This window comes from Mirounga angustirostris, unplaced genomic scaffold (genome assembly GCF_029215605.1).
Source record: "Mirounga angustirostris isolate CCGP_5_RB_7025 unplaced genomic scaffold, mMirAng1.0.hap1 SCAF_12, whole genome shotgun sequence".
Taxonomy (NCBI): Eukaryota; Metazoa; Chordata; class Mammalia; order Carnivora; family Phocidae; genus Mirounga; species Mirounga angustirostris.
This window is the reverse complement of record NW_026991720.1, coordinates 54,242,063-54,265,415: the sequence shown is the minus strand read 5'-3', so window position 1 is coordinate 54,265,415 and position 23,353 is coordinate 54,242,063. Positions and strand designations below refer to the sequence as shown.

The 23,353-nt window shown below is 36.1% G+C and overlaps 1 protein-coding gene across 2 annotated transcripts in view; it reads left to right on the top strand.

The window, feature by feature from the left end:
• ITGB8 (integrin subunit beta 8) overlaps window positions 1–23,353 on the top strand; it is a 78,746-nt gene that overhangs the window by 47,592 nt on the left and 7,801 nt on the right. For both annotated transcript variants that reach the window (XM_045864594.3, XM_064575183.1), the window contains exons 7-12: window positions 9,473–9,568; window positions 10,803–10,892; window positions 14,773–14,907; window positions 17,953–18,358; window positions 20,757–20,982; window positions 22,340–22,446. In XM_045864594.3, coding sequence (XP_045720550.1) covers window positions 9,473–9,568; window positions 10,803–10,892; window positions 14,773–14,907; window positions 17,953–18,358; window positions 20,757–20,982; window positions 22,340–22,446 — 1,060 coding nt within the window. The remainder of the gene's footprint in view (window positions 1–9,472; window positions 9,569–10,802; window positions 10,893–14,772; window positions 14,908–17,952; window positions 18,359–20,756; window positions 20,983–22,339; window positions 22,447–23,353) is intronic.

Sequence of the window (23,353 nt, the reverse complement as noted above, 5' to 3'; positions counted from 1 at the left end):
ATATTTGGCCTGAAGAATCCTCACAGTATAGGGCGCCTGGGTGGCTCAGTTGGTTAAGCGACTGCCTTCGGCTCAGGTCATGATCCCGGAGTCCTGGGATCGAGTCCCACATTGGGCTCCCGGCTCAGCGGGGAGCCTGCTTCTCCCTCTGACCCTATCCCCTCTCATGCTGTTTCTCTCTCTCTCTCTCTCTCAAATAAATAAATAAAAAATAAAAATAAAAGAATCCTCACAGTATAATAGGTAGAACTAAATAGAGACTAAGAAAAAAAAAAAAGAGTAAAAACAAGGCCAGCTGTCAATATTCTGGACCTCACTGCTTCCCTCTGAAGCTTATCTATATTTAGGGGCTCTTTTTTTTAAATCAGTGGATATCTGGATTGCTTCCTGAGGGTTAGCTTCAGTTCTGAATGATAATACAATCGCCTAGAAACCACGTGTTTCCCAGCATTAGCTATAACTTTACGTGCGGAAGATCAACTGTATAAAGCATCAATTATTTTTGATGGAAACTATTTATACAGAATGTTAGGACAAAATCTTTCAAACTTTCTCAGATCTTGGTACCTTAGCATCTAAATAATTTTGTCCTCTGGTTTTCATATACAAAAAAAAAAAAAAATCTGACAGTTCTGTTATTAAGTAGTTAGGTCCAAGTAACTTAACTATTAAGAACAGAGTAACCAGTTAAAAAATAATATACATGAATCATCAAAAAAAATACATATATGTCTATATATATGTCATTCTTAGTAATGAACTTACTAATAGGAACTTCCCAAGCATTAGAATCAGACTGGACATCACCACCCTCATTTCCTGTTCCACAATGATTTTCATGCTGCCCAGTTTTGCAAAGATACGACGTCATTCAAAGGAACAGAGCCAAATGTAATCTTAAAACCGCAAACTACCGGGCGCCTGGGTGGCTCAGTTGGTTAAGCAACTGCCTTCGGCTCAGGTCATGATCCTGGAGTCCCTGGATCGAGTCCTGCATTGGGCTCCCTGCTCAGCAGGGAGTCTGCTTCTCCCTCTGACCCTCCCCCCTCTCATGTGCTCTCTCTCTCATTCTCTCTGTCAAATAAATAAATAAAATCTTAAAAAAACAAACAAACAAACAAAAAACCGCAAACTACCTCCAGCTAGGAGTTCATGGCTACCCGACAGATGCCAAATTATCACTTTAACAATTAATGATGGGGCGCCTGGGTGGCTCAGTTGGTTAAGCCACTGCCTTCGGCTCAGGTCATGATCCTGGAGTCCCGGGATCGAGTCCCGCGTCGGGCTCCCTGCTCGGCAGGGAGTCTGCTTCTCCCTCTGACCCTCCCCACTCTCATGTGCTCTCTCTCAAATAAATAAATAAAATCTTTGAAAAACAAGAAAACAAACAAACAAAAAAACAATTAATGATATTTCAGGGCACTCTGGTGGCTGTACAAGGGCACCAAGGCACCTCATGCACAGTTTGGGAATTGCAGTATTAGAAGCATATACATTGTGCTGAAATTTGTGTGGTTCCATGAGTCAAGTTTAAATTTACTTAACCTGGGACATCTTACCAGACTTACTGCAAATCTAGAGGAACAGTGTATTACCGCGTAGAACAAATTCAACCCTTGGTTGGTTTAGCCTCTAGATAGCAGCCTCAAAATTTAAAGATTTTAAAAGGTAACTGGAGTTTGATTTTTAAATTTTGGGGATTGGAATTATTCCAACAGTCTTTCCCTTTGCTAGTTCTCTTCCATTCAGCCACATTTCACTTTGGTAGACCCACCCACTTTAATTTAGTCATTTCTTACCTTTCCTTCCTTTTTTTTAACCTTTTTAAATTGAGATAGAGTTCTAATTATTTACCAGGGAGTGGAGGAGTCAAGAGGAACTATTCTATTGTGAGACAAGGAAAAGCTTTTTTTTTTTTTTAAAGAAAAAATAATAATCATATTTTCTCAAATTGCAGTGCATTATCCTTTTGAATTTTGGCCAAGTCCCTGAAATCATGTCTTTATAACTGTATTTTAGAGGGTACTGTTGTACTCTAGGAAAGATTCCTTATGGCAAAGAAATGTTCTCATAATTTTAGACATAGGCCATGCCATATAACCTTATGGAAATAAATTATAATTCTGGTAGAATTTTACACAGCGTTTGGGCTCTTATGACATCAGGAATTTGGACAATCTATCATGAACTTCATTAACCTTCTTGAACATTGTTCCACCCACTTGAAAGAATGAAACTTCCACATGTCACTGATGTTTATTGAGTAAACCAAGGAGCAGTGTGTTTGTTAACACCTTAGAAGAATATGTGTATCTCATTTATCCCAGGTCTTTGTTTTAAGGGATCCTCTTCCTAAGAATTCTCATTCCCTTCATTTCCAGGGACACTGCCCTAAAACAAAAGAAGTTGAAGCATTTTGATTGATCCCTGGACTATGCATTTATATCTGCAAGATGTGCTACTGCTCTGAAACTTCCTATATCCAAAGCTACCCTGAACCTGACTCTAAGCACATTTACCTGCTTATTTTAAAATGATCTCCTATTTGGCCATTATAGAGGAATTTAAGAAGGTATAAGTTAGACAAGCAATCAAACACTTCGCTTCCCAGCTTTATCTCCAGCAGCCAATACCAGTAATGTCGAATGCTATCTGAGCTTTTTGGTCTAAGACTCTGGTTGTTTTATTTATAAAAGGAAATAACTGATAAAAGACCTTTTACGTGACTAAATTACATGGGCCAGAGTTCTACTATTTGTACACATAGCTATTTCATGAGGGTCAATGTGAATTCCAGAATAATAACAACTACCTTTATTAGCTGAAACCACTATAGAAAACACTGCATAGGGGCGCCTGGGTGGCTCAGTCGTTAAGTGTCTGCCTTCCGCTCAGGTCATGATCCCAGGGTCCTGGGATCGAGCCCCGTGTCGGGCTCCCTGCTCAGCGGGAGGCCTGCTTCTCCCTCTCCCACTCCCCCTGCTTGTGTTCCCTCTCTCGCTGTGTCTCTCTCTGTCAAATAAATAAATAAAATCTTAAAAAAAAAAAGAAAGAAAGAAAACACTGCATACACTATCAAATTTATCTTCACAGCAACTCTGTAGGGTGGTCATAATTATCCTTAAAAACAAAACAAAACAAAACAGAAAAACTGAGAGTAGAAGTCCTTAAGTAAGTTTACTAAGGACAGAGAGCTAAAAAGTTAATAAGTAGCAGAGCTGGGGCTCAATCCAGTTCAATCTTACATTAAAATCTTTGCCACAATGTCTCAAGGGAAAAGTACAAGAGATAGAGTGCTGAAGTCCTTGGCATAATTTCTGCTGTAATTTCCTGGTTGCAGTCTTACTTATTATGGAAGACATAAAGCACATAGTTTGGTTCACATGAATAAATAAGATGTAATTTAAAATAGTTTCTCTTTACACATTATTATGTATTAGTATATGGCCATTGGAAAATAATGTTATACTATTGAATAAATTACATTTTCCACTGCTTTTTCTCCAAGTTCCAGAATGAAAATTTGAGTAGTAATATAGTTTTATAATTTATCTAGTAATAATGGCAGCTTAAAATAATGGAATTCTTTCTAATACAGTAGATATTAGTATAAAAATCATTAGTAGTGTAGAAGAAGGTTATTAATACTGAGGGTCTGGAATTTCAACCTGTCTCCCCACCCAGCTCCTCCAGGGTTGATTCTCAACCTCCCTCAGAGCCTTCCTTACAACATTCACCCCATCCTTGGCGGAAGCCAAGAATAATACAAAGGTCCCTAGTAACGGTGAAAGGGAGCCAAGGAGCAAATATTTGGAAGAGGCACACCAGTCATGCAATGAACCCTTATTAATGGATTTTCAAAGGTCGCTGTGACTCTGTTCTGGATAGAGACATGCAAATAGGCAACATCCTACCATACTCCTAAACAAATTTAGGAGCTTAGCTTTGGTGTTTCTTTTTGGACTCAGCCTTTTTTTGTGACTCATCATATTATGGTCAGAGATTCTTCACCCCTCCTATCATATAACTCCTCAGATTTCCCTTACTGCTGGCCTCATAGTTCATTCCCTCCCCTGCAGCTCATTTGGATATACTAGCTGCTGAATTGGTCACCACCTTAGAGGATGGAAGCTGAATTGCAGAAGGTTTATTAGGCATTACCAAAGAGTTTTGCTTCCTGATGGGTAAAAAACAGTCAATATTCTGCTTTGTGACTTCTCATATAACTATGTTTAACATGTTACTAACTTACAGTAAGACATTTAGGAAGCCGCCTTCTTTTTTTTTTTTTTGAGAGAGAGAGAGTGCAAGCCGGTGAGCCCAGCAGCCCACATGAGAGCGGGGAGGGGGAGAGGGAGAGGGAGAGGGAGAGAGAGAATCTTAAGCAGACTCCATGCTCAGGGCCAAGCCCAAGACAGGGCTGGATCTCACAACCCTGAGATCATGACCTGAGCAGAAATCAAGAGTCGGACATTCAACTTCTGTAGGAAGCCTTCTTTTTTACCATGTATCTCAACTACTTGGAATTATATTCAGTTTTTCCAGAACTGCAGATGAAGAAAGGGAGCCTGAGAGGATACTTGACTAATTTAATCCATAACACTGCTGAGTTAACAAAAGTTAAAGTTTTATATTTGTGTTCCTTTTTTTCTGAAAGGGTTATTTCTGACATTTTCAAATGTCTGGGAGACTCATTTATAATTAATGTTATTAGACAGCGTTCCATGTAAGGTGACAATTTTAATCTTTTAGTAAAAAGACTTGATAATCATTTTTGCTGCTCTATAACTAAGAAATAACTTAGAAATAACTTCAGAAAGTGTTAAATGTCTTTTTTCCTGCTTTTCACCTCCTTTGTCTCAGACACATATTAATAAAAATGTTAATTCATTGAGCGCTTATTTTGCACTAACACGGTGCTGAGCATATTGTTTATGTTATCTCATTTAGTCTTCACCATAACCCATGTTATAAATAAGGAAGCTGAAACTTAGAGACCTCAGATTCATTTATGCAAGGTCACTGAGATAATACAAATATCAGTCAAGATCCACACCTAAGCTATCCAATACCAGAATCCATTGCTGTGCTTTAATCTGACGCTGCGCTGGCTGCTTCCATTTATTACTACTGACCCTGAATTAGACAATGTGCTGGACCCTCCACATATCTTAGCTCATTAACTCTCCCTATCAACTTGACGGAGTCAACATCATCATAGCCATCCAGGACGGATGAAGCGGAGAGGAAGGGTAAACATCTTGCCCAGGACTTGATTCCCAGAGCTCCAGCTTGCCCCCTACACCACAGTTTTCATACTGACTACTAGCTGCTTTTCAGAAAGCCAGTGAATGCAAGTGATTTTGGTGATACTGAAGGAAAGCTAAATTAAGAGTCATTTAAAAAAATAGCTTTAAGCATATTCAGCTCTGAAGTCTTCCCAAAATAATTATTATTCTAAATGTTTTGAACACTTAAAAATGTACTTCTTAAGCCCAAGTTTATACAGTAGTCCTAATTTTGCATGATACTGAATCCTATATCTAATGAAAAACAAATCTAGACTAACCCCCAAATCTACTACCTTTTGTCACAGACTGAGGTTTAACAGCACAATAGCTATTGAAAGTCAAATGGAGAGGCCATCTAAACCAAAACCATCCTTTTAAGGGAATTAGTATTTATTTAGTTTCATGGAAATCACTGATTTGTAATTATGAGAATAATAACTAATTCTAATATGGCTCACCTAAAGCAGATAATAATACTTTTCACCTTATTTACTTTTTTTTCTCCACTTAACACTACATAAAACATAGCTTCTAAAATTAATTAAAGAGATAAGGCTAGTTTAGAGAAATGTCTTTCACTAAGCACCACTGGGTTTTATTAACATGCACAATCAGAAAAGTAAAGGAAATGTCAACTAGGTAGAATGCACGTAGAAAGTTTTAAGTCATGTTTTAAGTCCAGGTGCAATTGAGTTTTTAAAAATATTGTTACAACTTTAAAAACTAACAAAATGCCTGATTTCAGCTTATTGCTCTTTTAACTGTTTTAAATTGTAAATGCTGTAACAACAGTAATGACTTCAATAATAACTTTAGAATAGACTTAATTCGAAGGTTTCTCATGTTCAAAGAAAAATAGCCAGGGAATGATCTCTGCCAACAGTATTTAGTTTATTTTTTTCCTTTAAGTTGAAAGCAGAGGTTGCACATAGAAACACCTGGGCTGGCACTGCTTTTATAATGACTCTGAAAATGAACTCTGAAAAAAAATAATGGTTTGCAAAAGTGACACAGTAAAAACCAAACATGATGAAAATATTTATATAGAATGTTCCCATTAAATGACATGTTTCAGTACAATCATATTCTCTATTAGCTTATAAAAATTTTTACTATGAGGTTGTTTTATGAAGAGAATCTTAAACACTTCTTCTTTTGGTCCCTATTTATGCACATTATTAAAATTCTCTCATATACCTTTACACGATTATCTCTTTAACTGCAATTGCTCCCAGTGAATCTTTCTTACCTCCTCTTTCCTTCTGACATTTAGAAGTTATTTCCCACAAGTCACTGCGAAGGTGTTGGTGAATAAGAAAAATGTGAAAGGAATCCTCTTGCCCTTAAATACTTAGCAGCTGTCTTGGCACATTGCTTTCCCTTCTCCCTTTTGCCCCTGAAATGCCTGTTATCTCCGTTAATTATTTTCAGAGTTCAGAGAAACAATATGTAATGGGTTAGACAGAGGGGGAGTTAGAGATGAAAAGGAGCGACGTCACCAGAATAGGACAGCTGGCGGAGAGGGAGCGTTCTGCTAGTGAAATACAAGACACAAAAGATAAAATATTTAAAAGATAATATGCTTCATGGAGGAAAGGGGAAGGGGCTTCATAAATGACCATTAATCCACAGTTCTCCTGTGAACAGTGGTTTATTAAAACATCTGTTAAACATTTGTAATTTTAACAAATCTGCCTCAAAGTAGCTGGAATTTTCTCTTAAAACAGATTTCTTTCTCGGGTTAAAAAAAAAAAAGTGTTCTTTTAAATTTAAAAATCCAATTGACCTTCTTAATGAGCTTCTGACCAAACTAGAACTTTTTAGATTTAAATTTTGTGTACTTTTCGTCAACGTGACTTCCTGTTTTTGAAAAGGGGAAAGAGATTAAGAAGGCTCTAAAAGCTGCTTACATTTTGAACTGTTCTTTAAATATTGATTTTATGTGAGTTAAGTATAAACTAGTTAAAAAACATATGGATTAAATTTTCCTTAAAATATGGTTGTTAAAATTAAGGGGGAATGCTTGGCAAACTGATTATTTTTTTGTCAAAACAAAAATATTTCAAAAGTAGTTGTTGCCATTAAAAAAATATTCCCAGTACAACTAGATTTACCCATCCTTGACTTGTTCTCTTTAATTTACTAGCATTATGGAAACTGTCATAAATCTATTTTAAGAGTATACATAGTACTAGGAGCAAGGCATAAGAATTTATCTGGCAGAATTTATATTTTGGGAATTGATTTTCTATTACTTTAAAATTATATTCTTAAGAATTGCTCTGGGCAGAATTTTTCTTATGCAAATCCATGTGGTAATAATTCTTTAACCTCTTCATAAATTAGTTTCATATCACATTAAATGAAGTTCATGAAAATCTGATTTGTTTCTACCAGAACAATAATAGATTATATAGAAATAAAACGTAATTGTTATGGTTACTATCTTAGTCCATTCAGGCTGCTGTAACAAAACTCCTTAAACTGTGTGACTTATAAACAATAAAAATTTATTCCTTACAGTTCTAGAGTTTGCTAAGTCTAAGATCAAGGCACTGGCAGATTCGGGATCTGGGGAGAGCCTCCTTTCTAGTTCATACAAGATACCTTCTAGCTGTAATGTTTTCACCACCTCACGTGGTGGAAGGGGCAAGGTGGCTTTCTCCACTGGCCCTCTTTTGTAAGGGCACTAATCCCATTCATGAGGACTCCACCTTCATGATCCAATCATCTCCCAAAGGCCCACTTCCTAACACCATCACCTTGGAGGTTAGGATTTCAACATGTGAATTTGGAGAGGAGGGCACAGATAATCAGATCCTAGCAGTTACTCATGTGAGTGATAGTATTTTTAAACCCAAGGCTATATCTTATATCTATGTATGTAAGTTTAATATGTGGGTCTCAGAACTTAGGCTATACAGGAAAGTCTAGTTAAATTAGCTCTTTTACTAAGTTCACAGAGTTTGCCAAAATACAGAAATGTTAACCAAGATGGTTTAGCAAAATTTCCCCTTAAAGAAAACACAATTAGCATTGGAGGGTGAAAGAAGGAGTAAAAACTAGTTATTTGAACTTGAATCACATGATACTAATTAGGCTCAGTCACCTGATCCTAATTTGCAACTTAGCTAATGCAACTAAGCAACAGTGAACAGGTGAGGACCACTGTAGGCGAAGTTTGACATCATCCCTCCGAGAAGTGTCTAGTTATGAAGTTGTTATTTGAGATCACTTTAATTTCTGGAAGAGCATTTATAGAAGGATAAAATATCAAGTACCATGTCTAACTATATAACTTTAGATACCATTCCATAGTTGGCTGATTTCTCATATTTACTAAATTGTATACCCATTCTCCTACTCTTCCCCAGCTTTCTCATTAACACAAAGAATGTCACAGTTGGCTGTGCATAGTTTTATCAAAGTAAAACAGATTTATAATATGTCACATGACCAAAAGGTTAAGTATACTGATAAGTTGAGAGATCTGTATACATCTTATATAAGCTATTGGAAATAAAAATCATGATAATTGCTATTAGTTTTGAGTACCTAGTATATGTAAGAAGCTGCACTAAATAGATCACATACGATCAGTATCTTGCATACGATTGCTTGCAATCATGGAAGGCAGAAACCATTGACATGCTACAGAGGATGGACCTGAGATAGAATTTTTATCATAAAGTGACAACCTGGGATTTGAGTACAGGGTTTTCTGCTTCTAAACAAAGTTTATACTATATCATGTTATATATTGAATATCTATGTATTTATGTTTATACATGCATATATTTGCATTTCAGCACTTGTACTAAATTTCAGAATATGATTGTCACTAATGTGTCTCTATTTCTGAATAGTACATTATCTTTCAGTTATAGAACTGTGAGGCCAAAGTTAGGTGCTGAACACACTTTGCACAACGTTGAATCAGCCCTCTTCATTTTTCTGAGTTAAAGGTTTTTATGGGGCTTTTGTCTAGAAAATATCCTTAATATATTGATGTTGACCTTATTTTTTTAAGGAATTTAGATGCCTCCAATAAAACCATAATCCTTCCAAACACACTACATTTTTATGTCAGTCATATGGTTTTCCTCATAATGGATGTTTGGGTATGTGTGGGATTGAGCTACTATATTTCACTCCCTTCTTTTTTTTATTATCGTTTGCAGGAACATCCCTCACTAGGCCAACTTTCTGAAAAGTTAATAGACAACAACATTAATGTCATCTTTGCAGTTCAAGGAAAACAGTTTCATTGGTATAAGGTACGTTAACTCCTAAAAAATAAAAATTAAAATGTTTGCATTGGTAGTTGAAATTAGAATACTTCTTTAGATCCCCAGGTAAGGATTCTAGAGTTATTGTACTTTGTACAATCTGAATTTAATAATGTATTAACTAATGTATACCACACAGTGTCTTAAATTAGCATTTACATATACGTTCTATCTATGTAACACCTTGAACCAAGTGTGGGGACTGATATTTAGTGTGGTACTGACTGTGACAATAATGGAGAAGACTTTTATCAGGTAAAAAATAGTTCACATTCCAACTACACCTTTCTTGTCTGGATTTCTGTTTCTATTCTGGTCCATGGTCATATTCTTATAATAGATTGGGTTGGGGAACATCAGCTTGGTTTTCAACAGTAACAACATACCTAGATTTGGTCTAGGTGATCCAGTAAAGGAACAAGAGGAGCCAGCAAAGTGGCTGACCCAGTCAGAGCTTTGCTACATAAGAATAATACTGGTTTTGTCCACAATCCTTCAGGCTAGATGAGACTCACAAACAGAAGAGATGTTTGCAGACATGTCACTCTGGCAGCATCGTGGGACCCATTTCCAACAAAACACTGCTTCTGGGACCCCGTTGTCGTATTCTTTTTGCAGTCTTCTAGGGTCCTTTTTCCAGGAAGAATACCCACTCCATGAAGCTTCCACTTGTGACAATGATTTTTTTTCTCCATTCTGGGCCAACATGTCCTAAAGGTCACTCCACAGAACATTAGTTCTGCAAAATATTTACATATGTTACATGAGAAAAGGGTTTTGTAATTTTAAAATGTTGGAAATGCTGCAACAAATACTGCTAAATTATTTCCAAGACTTCTCGAACCTTTACAAATGTGCAGTTTGATTATCTAAGTGGAAGAAACCATATGCAGAACTTGCCCTCAGAATTCTTTTGATAACTATGTTCCATGGAATATGGAAAATACTTTGGGAAATCCTGGTCTGTACTTTGATTGGGTTTTTAGGTCAATGTATAATTTGTGCACCCATACAGCTCACTCACATATACATACATACTCCCATTTCAGGTGTATGTGGTCTGGTGCCCTACTTGGTTGCTTATATTTTTCTTGTATCTTATATTTTTTCATTCATGTAATGGCTCACCTTCCACTTATAACTCTAAGAATTTTTAATATTTGTTGATTACTGAGCCACTATACTACTGTCATTAAGTAAATATTATTGGTATGTTTTCTAGGACCTTCTACCCCTCTTGCCTGGCACCATTGCTGGTGAAATAGAGTCAAAGGCTGCAAACCTCAATAATTTGGTAGTAGAAGCCTATCAGGTATGTATATATTACACACAATTTTTTCATATAAACTTTTTAAAATTTTATTTTATTATGTTATGTTAATCACCATACATCATTAGTTTTTTTTCTTCTCATCGTAATTTATTTTTTCTTTTTTTGCTGTGAATTGTGTAAGACATTAGTTTTTTATGTAGTGTTCCATGATTCATTGTTTGCGTATAACACCCAGGGCTCCATTCAATACGTGCCCTCTTTAATACCCATCACCAGGCTAACCCTTCCCCCCACCCCCCTCCCCTCTAGAACCCTCAGTTTGTTTCTCAGAGTCCATAGTCTCTCATGGTCCATCTCCCCCTCCGATTTCCCCCCCTTCATTTTTCCCTTCCTACTATCTTCTTCTTTTTTTTTAACATATAATGTATTATTTGTTTCAAAGGTACAGGTCTGTGTAAACTTTTAACCCCAGTTTCTATGGCAAGATACAAATTAGTGCCCTGTCATCTTGAGCGGAACGGTGGGCAGAAAATTAGGTTAAAAATTAACATGAATTTAGCCCTGGTTCTATCACTAACTAGCCATGTAACCTTGGGAAATTCACTTGAGCTTTCTTTAACTTCACCATCTCATTGACAGTAAACTCAAGTTGGGCTAGAGCCTATCTAAATTTTCTTCTAAACCAAATGTTCCATTAGTCACCAAATCATGGCTATAAAACATACTTTATTATCAGAAATGTCACAATTTCCTATGTCATAAAGATAAAGAAATCCACACTATTTAAAGCAGCAAACTGTCTTCTGAAAATGACCTATCTGGGATATAGAGATTACTGAGAGGACTCTGTTGGGGTCTCCTAGATTAATCACTTGATTGTTTAATCAGTTATTTTAGCAGTGTTATCAAACTAGTTTGATTAAAACAATCACCTTAAGAGGTATACTATTTTATTGAATTGACAGTTGTATGCTGTCCCTAGTCTATGAAGAGTGAGTGCCAAATGCAAAGATTTATAGAAACATCAGCTCTCTCAGCGTAGGTCATTCTTGGATAGAATAATCACTGTTAAAATGTTGTAATAATTGTGATTGTTACTTTAATACCACCCAGAAACAGTTACTTTCCATACGTGACCTCATTTAATCCACACAGCCAATCCATAAGGAAGATGTTAGTACTCCCATTTTGTATTTATAGAACCTCAAAGAAGCTAAGCAAGCTAACCAAAGGTCAAACAAGCAAAAGGATCAGGACCAGAACCCAGGTCTTTCTTAACTCTAGGCCTCAGGTGCTTCCTTCTGTGTGATAACACTTGTTTTTCTTTCTTTCTTTTTTTTTCTTTGCTTTTTTTTTTTTTTTTTTTTTTTACAAACTATCCAAAAGTATGCTTTACTCTACCTTGAACTTAGGGACCACTGATTAAGTCTCACTTCCCAAATTCTCTGGTTCTCTTTCTTACACACTAGAGATGAATAGTATACACAGTAGCCCAAGCATTGTGAACAACCTCAGGCTTCTCTTATTTTTTCTGTGCAACATCTGCCTTCTACTTGAACACAAAAGGGAAAGTCAGGAAGTAGACAAGGGATAGAAAATGAAGGACTTGTTTAAACTTTATTCTTTTAAAAGAAAAATAAATCTTGTGAGGTTTTTTTTTTTTTTTTTGCCAAGGAATTGTTCTTTATCTGAAAACTATGTTGGATGAAATAAAGAAGACCATCTTTATTTTTGTTTGTCACTGTTACAAAAGAACATTAGGACTGGGGGGAGCTTCTTATCAAGGAAGATGAAACGTGTACACTTCATTCCCATCTGCAGTTTGTTCCCAGGAATAATCAAAATAAGGAGGGAATGTGCAGTGTTAGAAATCACCATAGGTTTTATTTTTATAGTATGAACCCATTTATTACTCCAAACAAGGAACATAAATTGACAAACTTGCCTGTGTGTCAGACTGTATTAATGGAAAGGGAACCAGCAGCATTTGGTTTTATGTTCTTTTTTTGCCCAGGATAGGTATTCAATGCTTTGGCTAACTGCAGTTCTGATTAATCTTAAACAATGGGAAAATACTGGCAAATCCAGTAAGACTTACTCTGGCTAATTAATCTCAAGTTGAGATTCTGTTATTTTACGTATATGTATATTTTAAAAATTCTTCTGAAATTTTATTTTGTCTTCACAGTCCAACAGAAATAATTCACAATTCATTGAGGAAAAATAATAAAAAAATTTCATTCTAGCTTCTAATTTTTTGCATTTCCTTTTTAAGAATTTTATAAAATCACATATAAATTTAGTGCATGGTGAATGTGACTGCATTTTATTTTTTATTAAATTAAATAAAAATCATGACAAAAAAATTAAGCTGAAATTAAGAAATGAAAAGTAAATTATATTGAATACAAACAGAATTATACATTAAAAAAATAAATTCTGCCTCTGTACTTGTTAGATATTAAAAAGGAAACTTAATATTGTGTTTGGAGCCTAATTTCTAAATCTCAAAACTGGACAAAATTTTAGATATTTGTCTTCACACCCTGCTTAAGTGAAAAACATTAGTGTAACAAGGTTAACTTTTTAAGAGAAAGAACTTCGGAAGGGCAAAGTGAGAGACTCACTGTATTAGGAATTTCCTTCTGATCTGTCAAACCATCACCCTATCAACACCACTTATATACCATTACAAGTTTCTGTTGGTTTGCTGAGAATGTTCAATTAAGTGATTACAATGGATGAGCTCTCTGAGAGATTTAAAAATGTGGCTAACACAGTCTTATCTAATCCAAATAAAATTTACTAATTTGAAGAAGTATCTTGTTCTAGATTTACCACCATGGTCAACTATCAGGCAGTAAGCACACATCTCTTTATCGATTATACAGTTGAAGATGAAAATTTACTCAAGTAAAAAATTAGAAGCCATTAGAAAATATTTTTTCTTCATATCCTGCTACTCACTCTTTCCTTAGGTATATACTTCATCTTTTTTGTTTACAAATATAAGTTAAGGATTTTTGCATGTGGTAGACCGTTTTACGAGATGAAACACACACAGATCTTCAGTATATATTTAATGTAGCTAGACATTTTGGAACCAGAGACTGTGCTAGAAGAAATCTGTGTGTGCTTGATACATAAGTTTTACATAGATATTTTTTGAGTAATTGAAAAAATGAATGAATGAGTGAATGATTTTCTGTCTAGTAAGTGGTCCCATTTCAGTATTAAGGGTTAGACCAAATTTGACACAAGCAAGCCCCAGGGACTTGGCAAAAATTGTAGGCCACTCCTTTTTTTTTTTTTTTTTTCTGTTATGTTAGTCACCATTCTTGGAGAATTTACAGGACCATATCAGGCAGGTAATTCTTATGCCTACAGTATAGAAATGCCCTCCCCAAAATTTACCTTTCAATGCTGTATCACTAAGGTATTTTAGCTTTCATGGTAGCCTAAAGTGTTTGAAACGGAAATGTTTATTTAATAGTGTAAATGTCAGAAATGTGTTCCAGATTTTAAGCTGTTAAGATTTACCCTTTGTGACAATATAGGTGTTCTCAATGTTTTATTTAAATTTTGTCACAAAATATAAATATTGTTGGATTTAAAATGACTATTTTTGTAACAGGCTGAGTGAGAAATATCTTTAAAGTCATCAAAATGCACAGTCATGGAAATATGTGAAAAAATAGAACAATTTAAATGCAGATGGTCTAATCCCTCAGTATTTCTTATGTATCTCAAATATAATTGGGTCATTATGTGGAAACACCACATTTATTTATCCTTTTATAGAGACAGACTTTGATTTAGTTAAAAATTAAATCTAGAATGGTTTAATAAGCTTGCCTCTGTTTAATTGCTTACGTTTGAAACTTTTGTGATATACAATCAAAAAATGATGTCTCTGCAGAAACTCATTTCAGAAGTGAAAGTTCAGGTGGAAAACCAGGTAAAAGGCGTCTATTTTAATATTACTGCCATCTGTCCAGATGGGACCCGAAAACCAGGCACAGACGGATGTGGAAATGTGACAAGCAATGATGAAGTATGTGGGTGTACATTCTTCCCATTTAAAATAAATTAAGTTGTCTGGCATGTTTTCTCACAGAAAAATCAAACCATTCTGGAAAACTTTATTTACTACTGACTCCAAGGATCTTATGTATACACTTCAAAGTAATTTTTATTATCTCTTTCCAAAGTTCCTATTTGTTTTAACTCCACTGACTGTTCTCTCAAACTCTCAAGTTAAATAAATACATACTATTTTAAACACTTATTTAATAATAATAACTTCAGGGGCGCCTGGGTGGCTCAGTCGGTTAAGCGGCTGCCTTTGGCTCAGGTCATGATCCCAGAGTCTTGGGATCGAGCCCCGCATCGGGCTCCCTGCTTAGCAGGAAGCCTGCTTCTCCCTCTCCCACTCCCCCCGCTTGTGTTCCCTCTCTCGCTGTCTCTCTCTCTCTCTCTCTCAAATAAATAAATAAAATTTTTAAAAATAATAATAATAATAACTTTAAACTTAGGGGTCATAGCCACTGTATATCAGTAAAGCACATCTCTTCAAACAAGCAGTGTCTTGTTGATGATGATGCCTTTTTGGTTTCAAATCTGAAAATTCTCAGAATAAATTTGAAATCAACGGTAATAAGCCACAGAAAAGAATGCGAGTGATGGAGCAGTTGATAAAGGCTAAGAATTCTAAAATCTTTCACTGTGTTATTATTGTCCCAATACACTCATGATGATCTAGGAAGAGGTAGGAGATTTTATTAAAAACAATAAAAAAGAAGTGTCATTTAACTAAAAGGGGATAAAATGTGGGGAAAAAGGGGCCCAAATTATTGCAGTGTTAGGAAATAGGACAAGGAGAGATAGGGATTCTCCTGGTATCGGCACAATAGAGAGTAAACACACAGAAATATGCTTTTAAAGGGAATTCTTATTAGATGCAGTGATTTTCAGTGAGCCATTTACCTTTTGAGGCATCAGTTGCCTCATTTTTAAATGATCTGTTCAGACTAGAAGATTTCTAATCCCTCTTCTTTTCACCTCTAAAGTTCTATGCTGTATTCTTCCCCCTTGGAAAGTTTAGAACCTGCGGGTAGTATAGTTGCTCTCACGAGCTGTCTATTTGAAATCAATTATTGCTAGTATCGAATTCTGTAGGTCCTTGCATAATCACTTCATGGATTTTGTTCCCAAGACATTACATACCAGTTTATAAAATATATATATTTGATTTCCATTACAGATAAACTTTGTGCTAGGGAAAGTTTTTGCGAAAGGGTTAGCCTCTTAGTAAGTTCTTTCAAAATCAATTTTGGCAGAATGGTTTTCCTTACTTACCTTTTTTATTTTTTCTCCTTTGTCTATAATCCCTTTTCCCCCCTCACTTTCAACTAAGTAGTATAAACAGTTCGACTTTCAGGAAGAGTCATGTGACCTCTTAATTATATAAACCCCAAGTTTTGCTCTGTTAATATTGGCAATGACCACATTATCCTACATATCTGTTAATCCTTAACATTCTTTTTTTTTCTTAAAGATTTTATTCATTTATTTGACAGAGAGAGACACAGCAAGAGAGGGAACACAAGCAGGGGGAGTGGGAGAGGGAGAAGCAGGCTTCCCGCAGAGCAGGGAGCCCGATGTGGGGCTCGATCCCAGGACCCTGGGATCATGACCTGAGCTGAAGGCGGATGCTTAACGAATGAGCCACCCAGGCGCTCCAATCCTTAACATTCTTAAAGACAAAAAACCAACTGCATTAATTTTAATACTGTGAAGCTATTCTAATTTCTGATGCATATATGTAATATATAAGCCTAAAGTTAGATTTTTCATATCTTGTGTGTGTGAGTGTGTGTGTGTGTGCATGTGCGTGTGTATTTGTGCTAGGCCTTTTGGTCAGACTGGAGATATATATATACATATATATATATATGTATATATAGATAGATATAGATAGAAAGATAGATAGATATCCATCCCAACAAAAAAGGCTACCACAAATTATTTTTAAGTTTTAATGGATCTCAGTCTAAAATGGAAAAATCCTACAATCTTATTTGCCAACGTACCTGAAGATCATAAGGTAGGCTAACAAATACAAAAGACACATTAAACCAATAATGTCCTGCAAAAAGAAAAAAAAATAGAGAAAAAGGTAAAACTTGGCAGGATCTGTCCTTTCACAAGGGAAATAAACTCCTGCCAACCCAGATCTTTAGTTGTGGGCTCACATCTCCTGAGACAAATGTATGACCTTGTATTGAGATCTTAAGATCTGAAAGAGTCTGGGGCACCTGGGTGGCTCAGTCTTTGGGCATCTGCCTTTGGCTCGGGTCATGATCCCAGGGTCCTGGGATCAAGCCCTGCATCAGGCTCCCTGCTCAGCGGGAAGCCTGCTTCTCCCTCTCCCACTCTCCTCCCTGCTTGTGTTTCCTCTCTTGCTGTGTCTCTCTCTGTCAAATAAATAAAATCTTTAAAAAAAAGATCTGAAAGAGTCCTAAATCTTTTTCCCTTAAGTAACATCAGAGAAAGCTTCATGTTTTCCTTCATTAATACCATGTATAAACTAAAATTGAACGCTGAAACTTTACTTGGGCCCCTAGGAAATAGGAACAAAAATAAGAATTGTTCATCTGAACATCCCATCTCATGGTTTTAAACCAGGAGAGCAATAGTCCTTTATTTTAGTTTATTTGATCTCTCCCTTGTGCGAAATACTCAATAACTCCACATTTTAGGACTTATTTCAGAAGATGATCTATTCTCTCTCAAGTTTGCTAAGAAATCAATGGAGGACATTTCAAATAGGCTTGAACCCATATCCATTTAATGGTACAATATAGACAAGCAGCAGTCTTTGCTTCCTTTAACTCTCTAGTTCATTAATTAGGAAATAAATTAAATTAAAAAGGGGTGTTACATCTACCTATGAAAGACTGCACGTGTAATTTACGAAGTATTATAAATTTCTATAAGATGGTACATTATTGATTCAGAATATCATTAACAGATATAATAGTGATGATAAAAATAATCAGGACATATAAATATATTTTCTTTCCCTCCCCCCATTTAGGTTCTTTTCAATGTAACAGTTACAATGAAAAAGTGTGACGTCACAGGAGGAAAGAGCTATGCAATAATCAAACCTATTGGTTTCAATGAAACCACTAAAATTCATATACACAGAAACTGCAGCTGTCAGTGTGATGATGGGAGAGCACCTAAACGAAAGTGTGTCGATGAAGTTTTTCTAGATGCCAAGTGTTTCCAGTGTAATGAGAATAAATGTCATTTTGATGAAGATCAGTTTCCTTCTGAGAGTTGCAAGTCACACAAGGATCAACCTATTTGCAGTGGTCGAGGAGTTTGTGTTTGTGGGAAATGTCTGTGTCACAAAATTAAGCTTGGAAAAGTGTATGGTAAATACTGTGAAAAGGATGACTTCTCTTGTCCATATCACCATGGAAATCTGTGTGCTGGTAGGTTTAAATAAATATATACATGCAGTTTTTACTAGTTACTGTTAAACTGGCATATATATTAAAGTATCTTTAAATCACATCTTTATAATTACCAATCCTGAATCTGAACTTAATATTCAAAGGTTCAAAGTCTAGGAAATTAGGGCATGGCAACAGATTTATGGCACATGATTCTGCTGTTTATATTTTAAATTATTTTGTACAGGAAGTACTTCAAAATAAAAACCAAAAATTAAGTGCTATTCTCAAGTATGCCTTGATCTATATACCCAGAAAAGGAAATTACTGATGATGTCTGGCAGGTTTTCTATAATCAGAGTATTCTTCTAGAAAGACCTGATTCATTCTCATAAGTGGTCACTCCCTCCAGCTTGCTCAGAGGACAGTGAGCTATAAAAACATAGTTTCCATTCACTGGAAAATTCTTAATGCACTATTATAGATGGTATTATAAATTTGTAATAACTTAAACCTTTTCAGTGTATTTTTGGAACAACGCCAGCAACGAAATTATCAAAGGACAGCATTCTCCAAGAAAATGCTGGTTTCAAAAGTAATCTAGAAGATTAGTACCAGAGGCCACACGCAGACAACGTTTAAAAATGAAATAATTTAAAACAAAAATATCAAAAGTACTTTTTGGCTAATTCAGTTTACTGCCACCTAGAGGTTAGATTCTAGAAAATCTGTGCAACATTTGAAATTTAATCCAAAATATTGTTTTTAAATGAATTAATTTTTCTGTGACATTGTGCTAAATCCACTTATTGTTAAAACAGCTTTTTAATGTTTGCATTTTGGTAAGCAAATATTAATTAGATTACCGATGAACTGAAATATTTCACTGCCATAACCATATGGAAAGTAACAAACCTATACAAATTTTCTATTCTTGTATAAACTAGAAATTTGCCCTATATCACATAAATATGCAATGGAAAATTGCCTTTTTATTCTGTTATAGACAAACCATTTTATATGCCAAACATTTATTCTGCTGTACCTGGTATCATTGGTAGAATGGATTATAGATGACTTAAGAACAAACTAGCAATTACCTTCTAATTTTTAGAGCTAATCCTATTTGGAACAGGAAAGAGGAAGAATTCTGATATCCCACAGCTTTTGATCTCTCAAAGAAGCTTGAAATACATTGAGAATCCCGGTCTCTATTTATAGTTAAATATCAAAAACCAAGGTACTCGCCCTTCTATATGACTATACTGCTGGCCCACAGGTGGTTGAGAATCTGCTTTGAATTATTTGTGTATAAATTATAGTGCAAACTGTAGGCTGACAATATTTTCTTCACTAGTCTCCTTTGAGAATAAAAACACATGTTCACAGGTCAGCTGGCTAGGATTAGGTGTGCAGCTTGCGTATAGGGAACCCGGTCTGGCAGGCATTTGTTTGGCCTGGATCTCATTAGTTTTACATTTAGCAATTGAGTTGATCCAATAGTAGCTTCTATGGAACAGTAACCCTGTGAGGTGCTCCTCCATAAAGGGAGAGAGGGAAGGAGAGAGGGAGGAAGCCAGGAAGCAAGAGAAGGAAGAAGGAAGGAAAAGTCTGTGGCCACATAAGCTTGAGAAACACTATGTAACCCTGTAATACATAATCGCTCTTGAAGATTTCAAATTCACATAAGCATATTAAATTTTAGATGCCTCCTGCAGTCTAAAATCCATTTAAGTACATATGACCAGTGTTTCCCCTCAACTCATTTGTCTGCCTGCCCCCAAGCCCAACACACAAGTGTACATTTACACACACACACACACTTACACACATACCCCACTTGCTTTCTCTCATTTATGACCTAATAACAGCTCACAGCACACTGTAGGACGTGCCCTTCTAACCTGTTAATGTCCTGAAGCTGGGAAGGGATTAGTTCAACTTGCCCAGAGATCTAGCAGCCCTGAAGGACTAGAAGGGTTTGCCTCACAGACCCAAATTATCCCAGGCCCTTAGCAATAACGAGAGACCACGAGAATAAATTATGGAAGCTATTAAGCAAATACCCCTGTTTTTCAGATCTTAAAACAGACAATTAACATTACTTCCGCCTTTGAGGCTTTTTTATATTTGTGTGTTTTTCATTCAAACCGGAACGGCCAGTGACCTTCAAGTGGCCAGGCAGCCGGAGCAGCAGAGCGGATGTCCCAACCGTGGGCACAACGTCCAGCCTCAGGAGAGTCCCTACAACCGAACAGCTTTGAAAATAGGCCCTCCTAAACCCTAGCATTGTTCTTGCGGGCGAATAGAAAAGGACGCTGTTCCCACTCACTGGCCGGTCGGTTGTTTCCACGGGTGGGGGAGGGGAATTCAGGTCTGGAAACACGTCACAGAGTCAGCGGCCCCAGTAACTTAGGTCCTGGAGTGTCTGTTGCAGGGCATGGAGAGTGTGAAGCGGGCAGATGCCAGTGCTTCAGTGGCTGGGAAGGGGATCGCTGTCAGTGCCCGTCAGCCTCAGCCCAGCACTGCGTCAGTCCGAAGGGCCAAGTGTGCAGTGGAAGAGGTACGTGTGTATGCGGCAGGTGTGAATGCACGGATCCCAGGAGCATCGGCCGCTTCTGTGAACACTGCCCCACGTGTCACACAGCCTGCAGCGAAAACTGGTACGTGTTCTCTACCTCCAAACATACATACAGCAGTCCTTCAGCAGTGCTGGGCTCGTCCTTTTTCCATTTTGCCTTCCTTAATCTTAGATGTTGCTGGATCTTCTCTACCAGGTAAACTGTTACCGTCATGCTAAAAAAAGAACCGAATGGGGAATTTAGGAATTAGAAAACTTAGATTTGAACTCTTGGCCACTAGATAGCTGTGAAAACATCAGAATTGATCTAGGCATTCACTCCCTTAGCTTGTTTGAAATAGGTTTGTTTTTTTGGACCATCACATTGTTTTATTATTATGATGTTATGTTAATCACCATACATCATTAGTTTTTGATGTAGTGTTCCATGAAATAGTTTTGTGGTTTTAAAGAATAATATTCAGTGTTTATTGTTTTTTCCCCAGCTTTATTGAGATACAACTAACATAGAACCTTGTTTACACAAGGCTTAAGGTGTGCAACAGGATGATTAAAATAATAATGAGGATTATAATAATAATACCTGATATAGTTCTGTGACAGAATTAAGTTAGATGATTCATGTAAAACAAAAACAACCCAACCTTTGTACTTACTTGGTGCATAATAATCCTAGAATAAATGTTAGCTATTATTATGGGGTTTATTTTATTTTATTTATTTATTTATTTATTTATTTATTTATTTAAATTATTTTAAAAATAAAGAATGACAGTGGCCCTGAAGCACCTCTAGAAATAAGCGGTGGATGAGTAAGAGGTGATATGTTAAATGAAGGTGGCGTTGTTTTTTGTCAGTAACTAATTTCCCAGGAACAGTTTGAGCCTGCTCAGAGATCACTACTCTACATATTACTGTGCCTTCCAATTTGTCTTATTCAAAATTTTTAAGACATTTACTTTCTCAGATTGGTGGCTCAAGTAAAAATTTTAAAATTATATATAGCAATTTATGTAACTGTCTTGGAAATGCAGTACTTAAACATAACGTTGGAGTTATTTCTAACAAACCCAACTGAAACTTGAACTGTGTATTCATTGCTAAACTTTTCTATAGTATAACATTTATCCTCTAAAATATTTTTATGAGTTTTATTTGTGATGAAAGCATCTTATGCGTTTCCTATTTTCTTCTCAATCAAGAAAATTCATTATTTTGATTTTATACATTATTAAAATATTTTTAGTGGTTAGAATATAATTTTGCCATGTAAATTCAGCCAGTATTACAAATAAACGTCATGGCTTTCTTTCCCAGTTTTACAAGGTGGCTGTCCTAAAGCAGCACTACTCTATTTTGATATTTTATTTCTTGCAGAAAATACTGTGGGCTACAACCTTTTCAAAGGTTAAATGTTTCATTTCTTTTCATCCTTTCAGGAATTGTGTGCAATGCCTTCACCCTTATAACCTGTCTCAAGCTATACTTGATCGTTGTAAAACCTCATGTGCTCTCATGGAACAGCATTATATGGACCAAACATCAGGTAAATCAAAGCTTAAAAAGCACTGAAGAGTATCACATTCCCCTAAAGGGCGCATAATCAATCATCCTAAAGAAAGGACTAACTGCTTCAGTGTTCTCAGTCTTCCAGAGGTGGTACTCTATAACAAGCAGCTGAGTATATTGGCCATGGTTTGGCTGAATTGTTACATCTCCCAGCCAATTAGCCAGCTAAATTCTCATGCTGTGCCCCACTGTGGCAGTACACCAGGCAGAATTACTACAGAGGCCTCAGTGAGCCAAGAGTGGAAATTTCCTACGTAGAGTCCATTTCACCCTTACAGATAAACTATGGAGCCATACTTATCTTTCATAACCCAGACTTGCTTCCAGCTACAACGTTCCTCATGTAAAACCAAAATTCACTTTTATGTTTCAGGTGAAGCCAAAAATCCTAAGTAGCATTGATCTGCTTTTGCAAAATATGTAACTTAAAAAGAGCCATTCCTTTCTGGTATTTTTTCATTCTGATGTAAATACAATTTAGGGGTGAATGATTATAAAGGCGGCATGATGGAAAAGGCATGAAACTTTTAGTCTGAACACCTTGGCTTAATGCATGTCCCTTGACACTAATAGATAAGAAATACCAGCCCTCTTACAAAATTTCCCTGAGCCTCAGTTTCTTCATCTGTAATAGAGATAATAATACCAAACTCAAGGAGCTGTAGGAGATTAAATGAGCCAGTGAATATGAAAGAAATACGTGAATTAAAAGATGACACGCAAATGGGAGAAACATGTAAAAGCTGTGTTCAAAGACAATTTTAAGACAAAAACTCATTAGAAGCCAAAAGCCAGTACGCCACTTTGCTCAGGTGTTAAGGTTAAAGTACACATGAATTAGAAATTAAGTTTGAAATTATGTCTTCTTTGAAAACATTTCTACT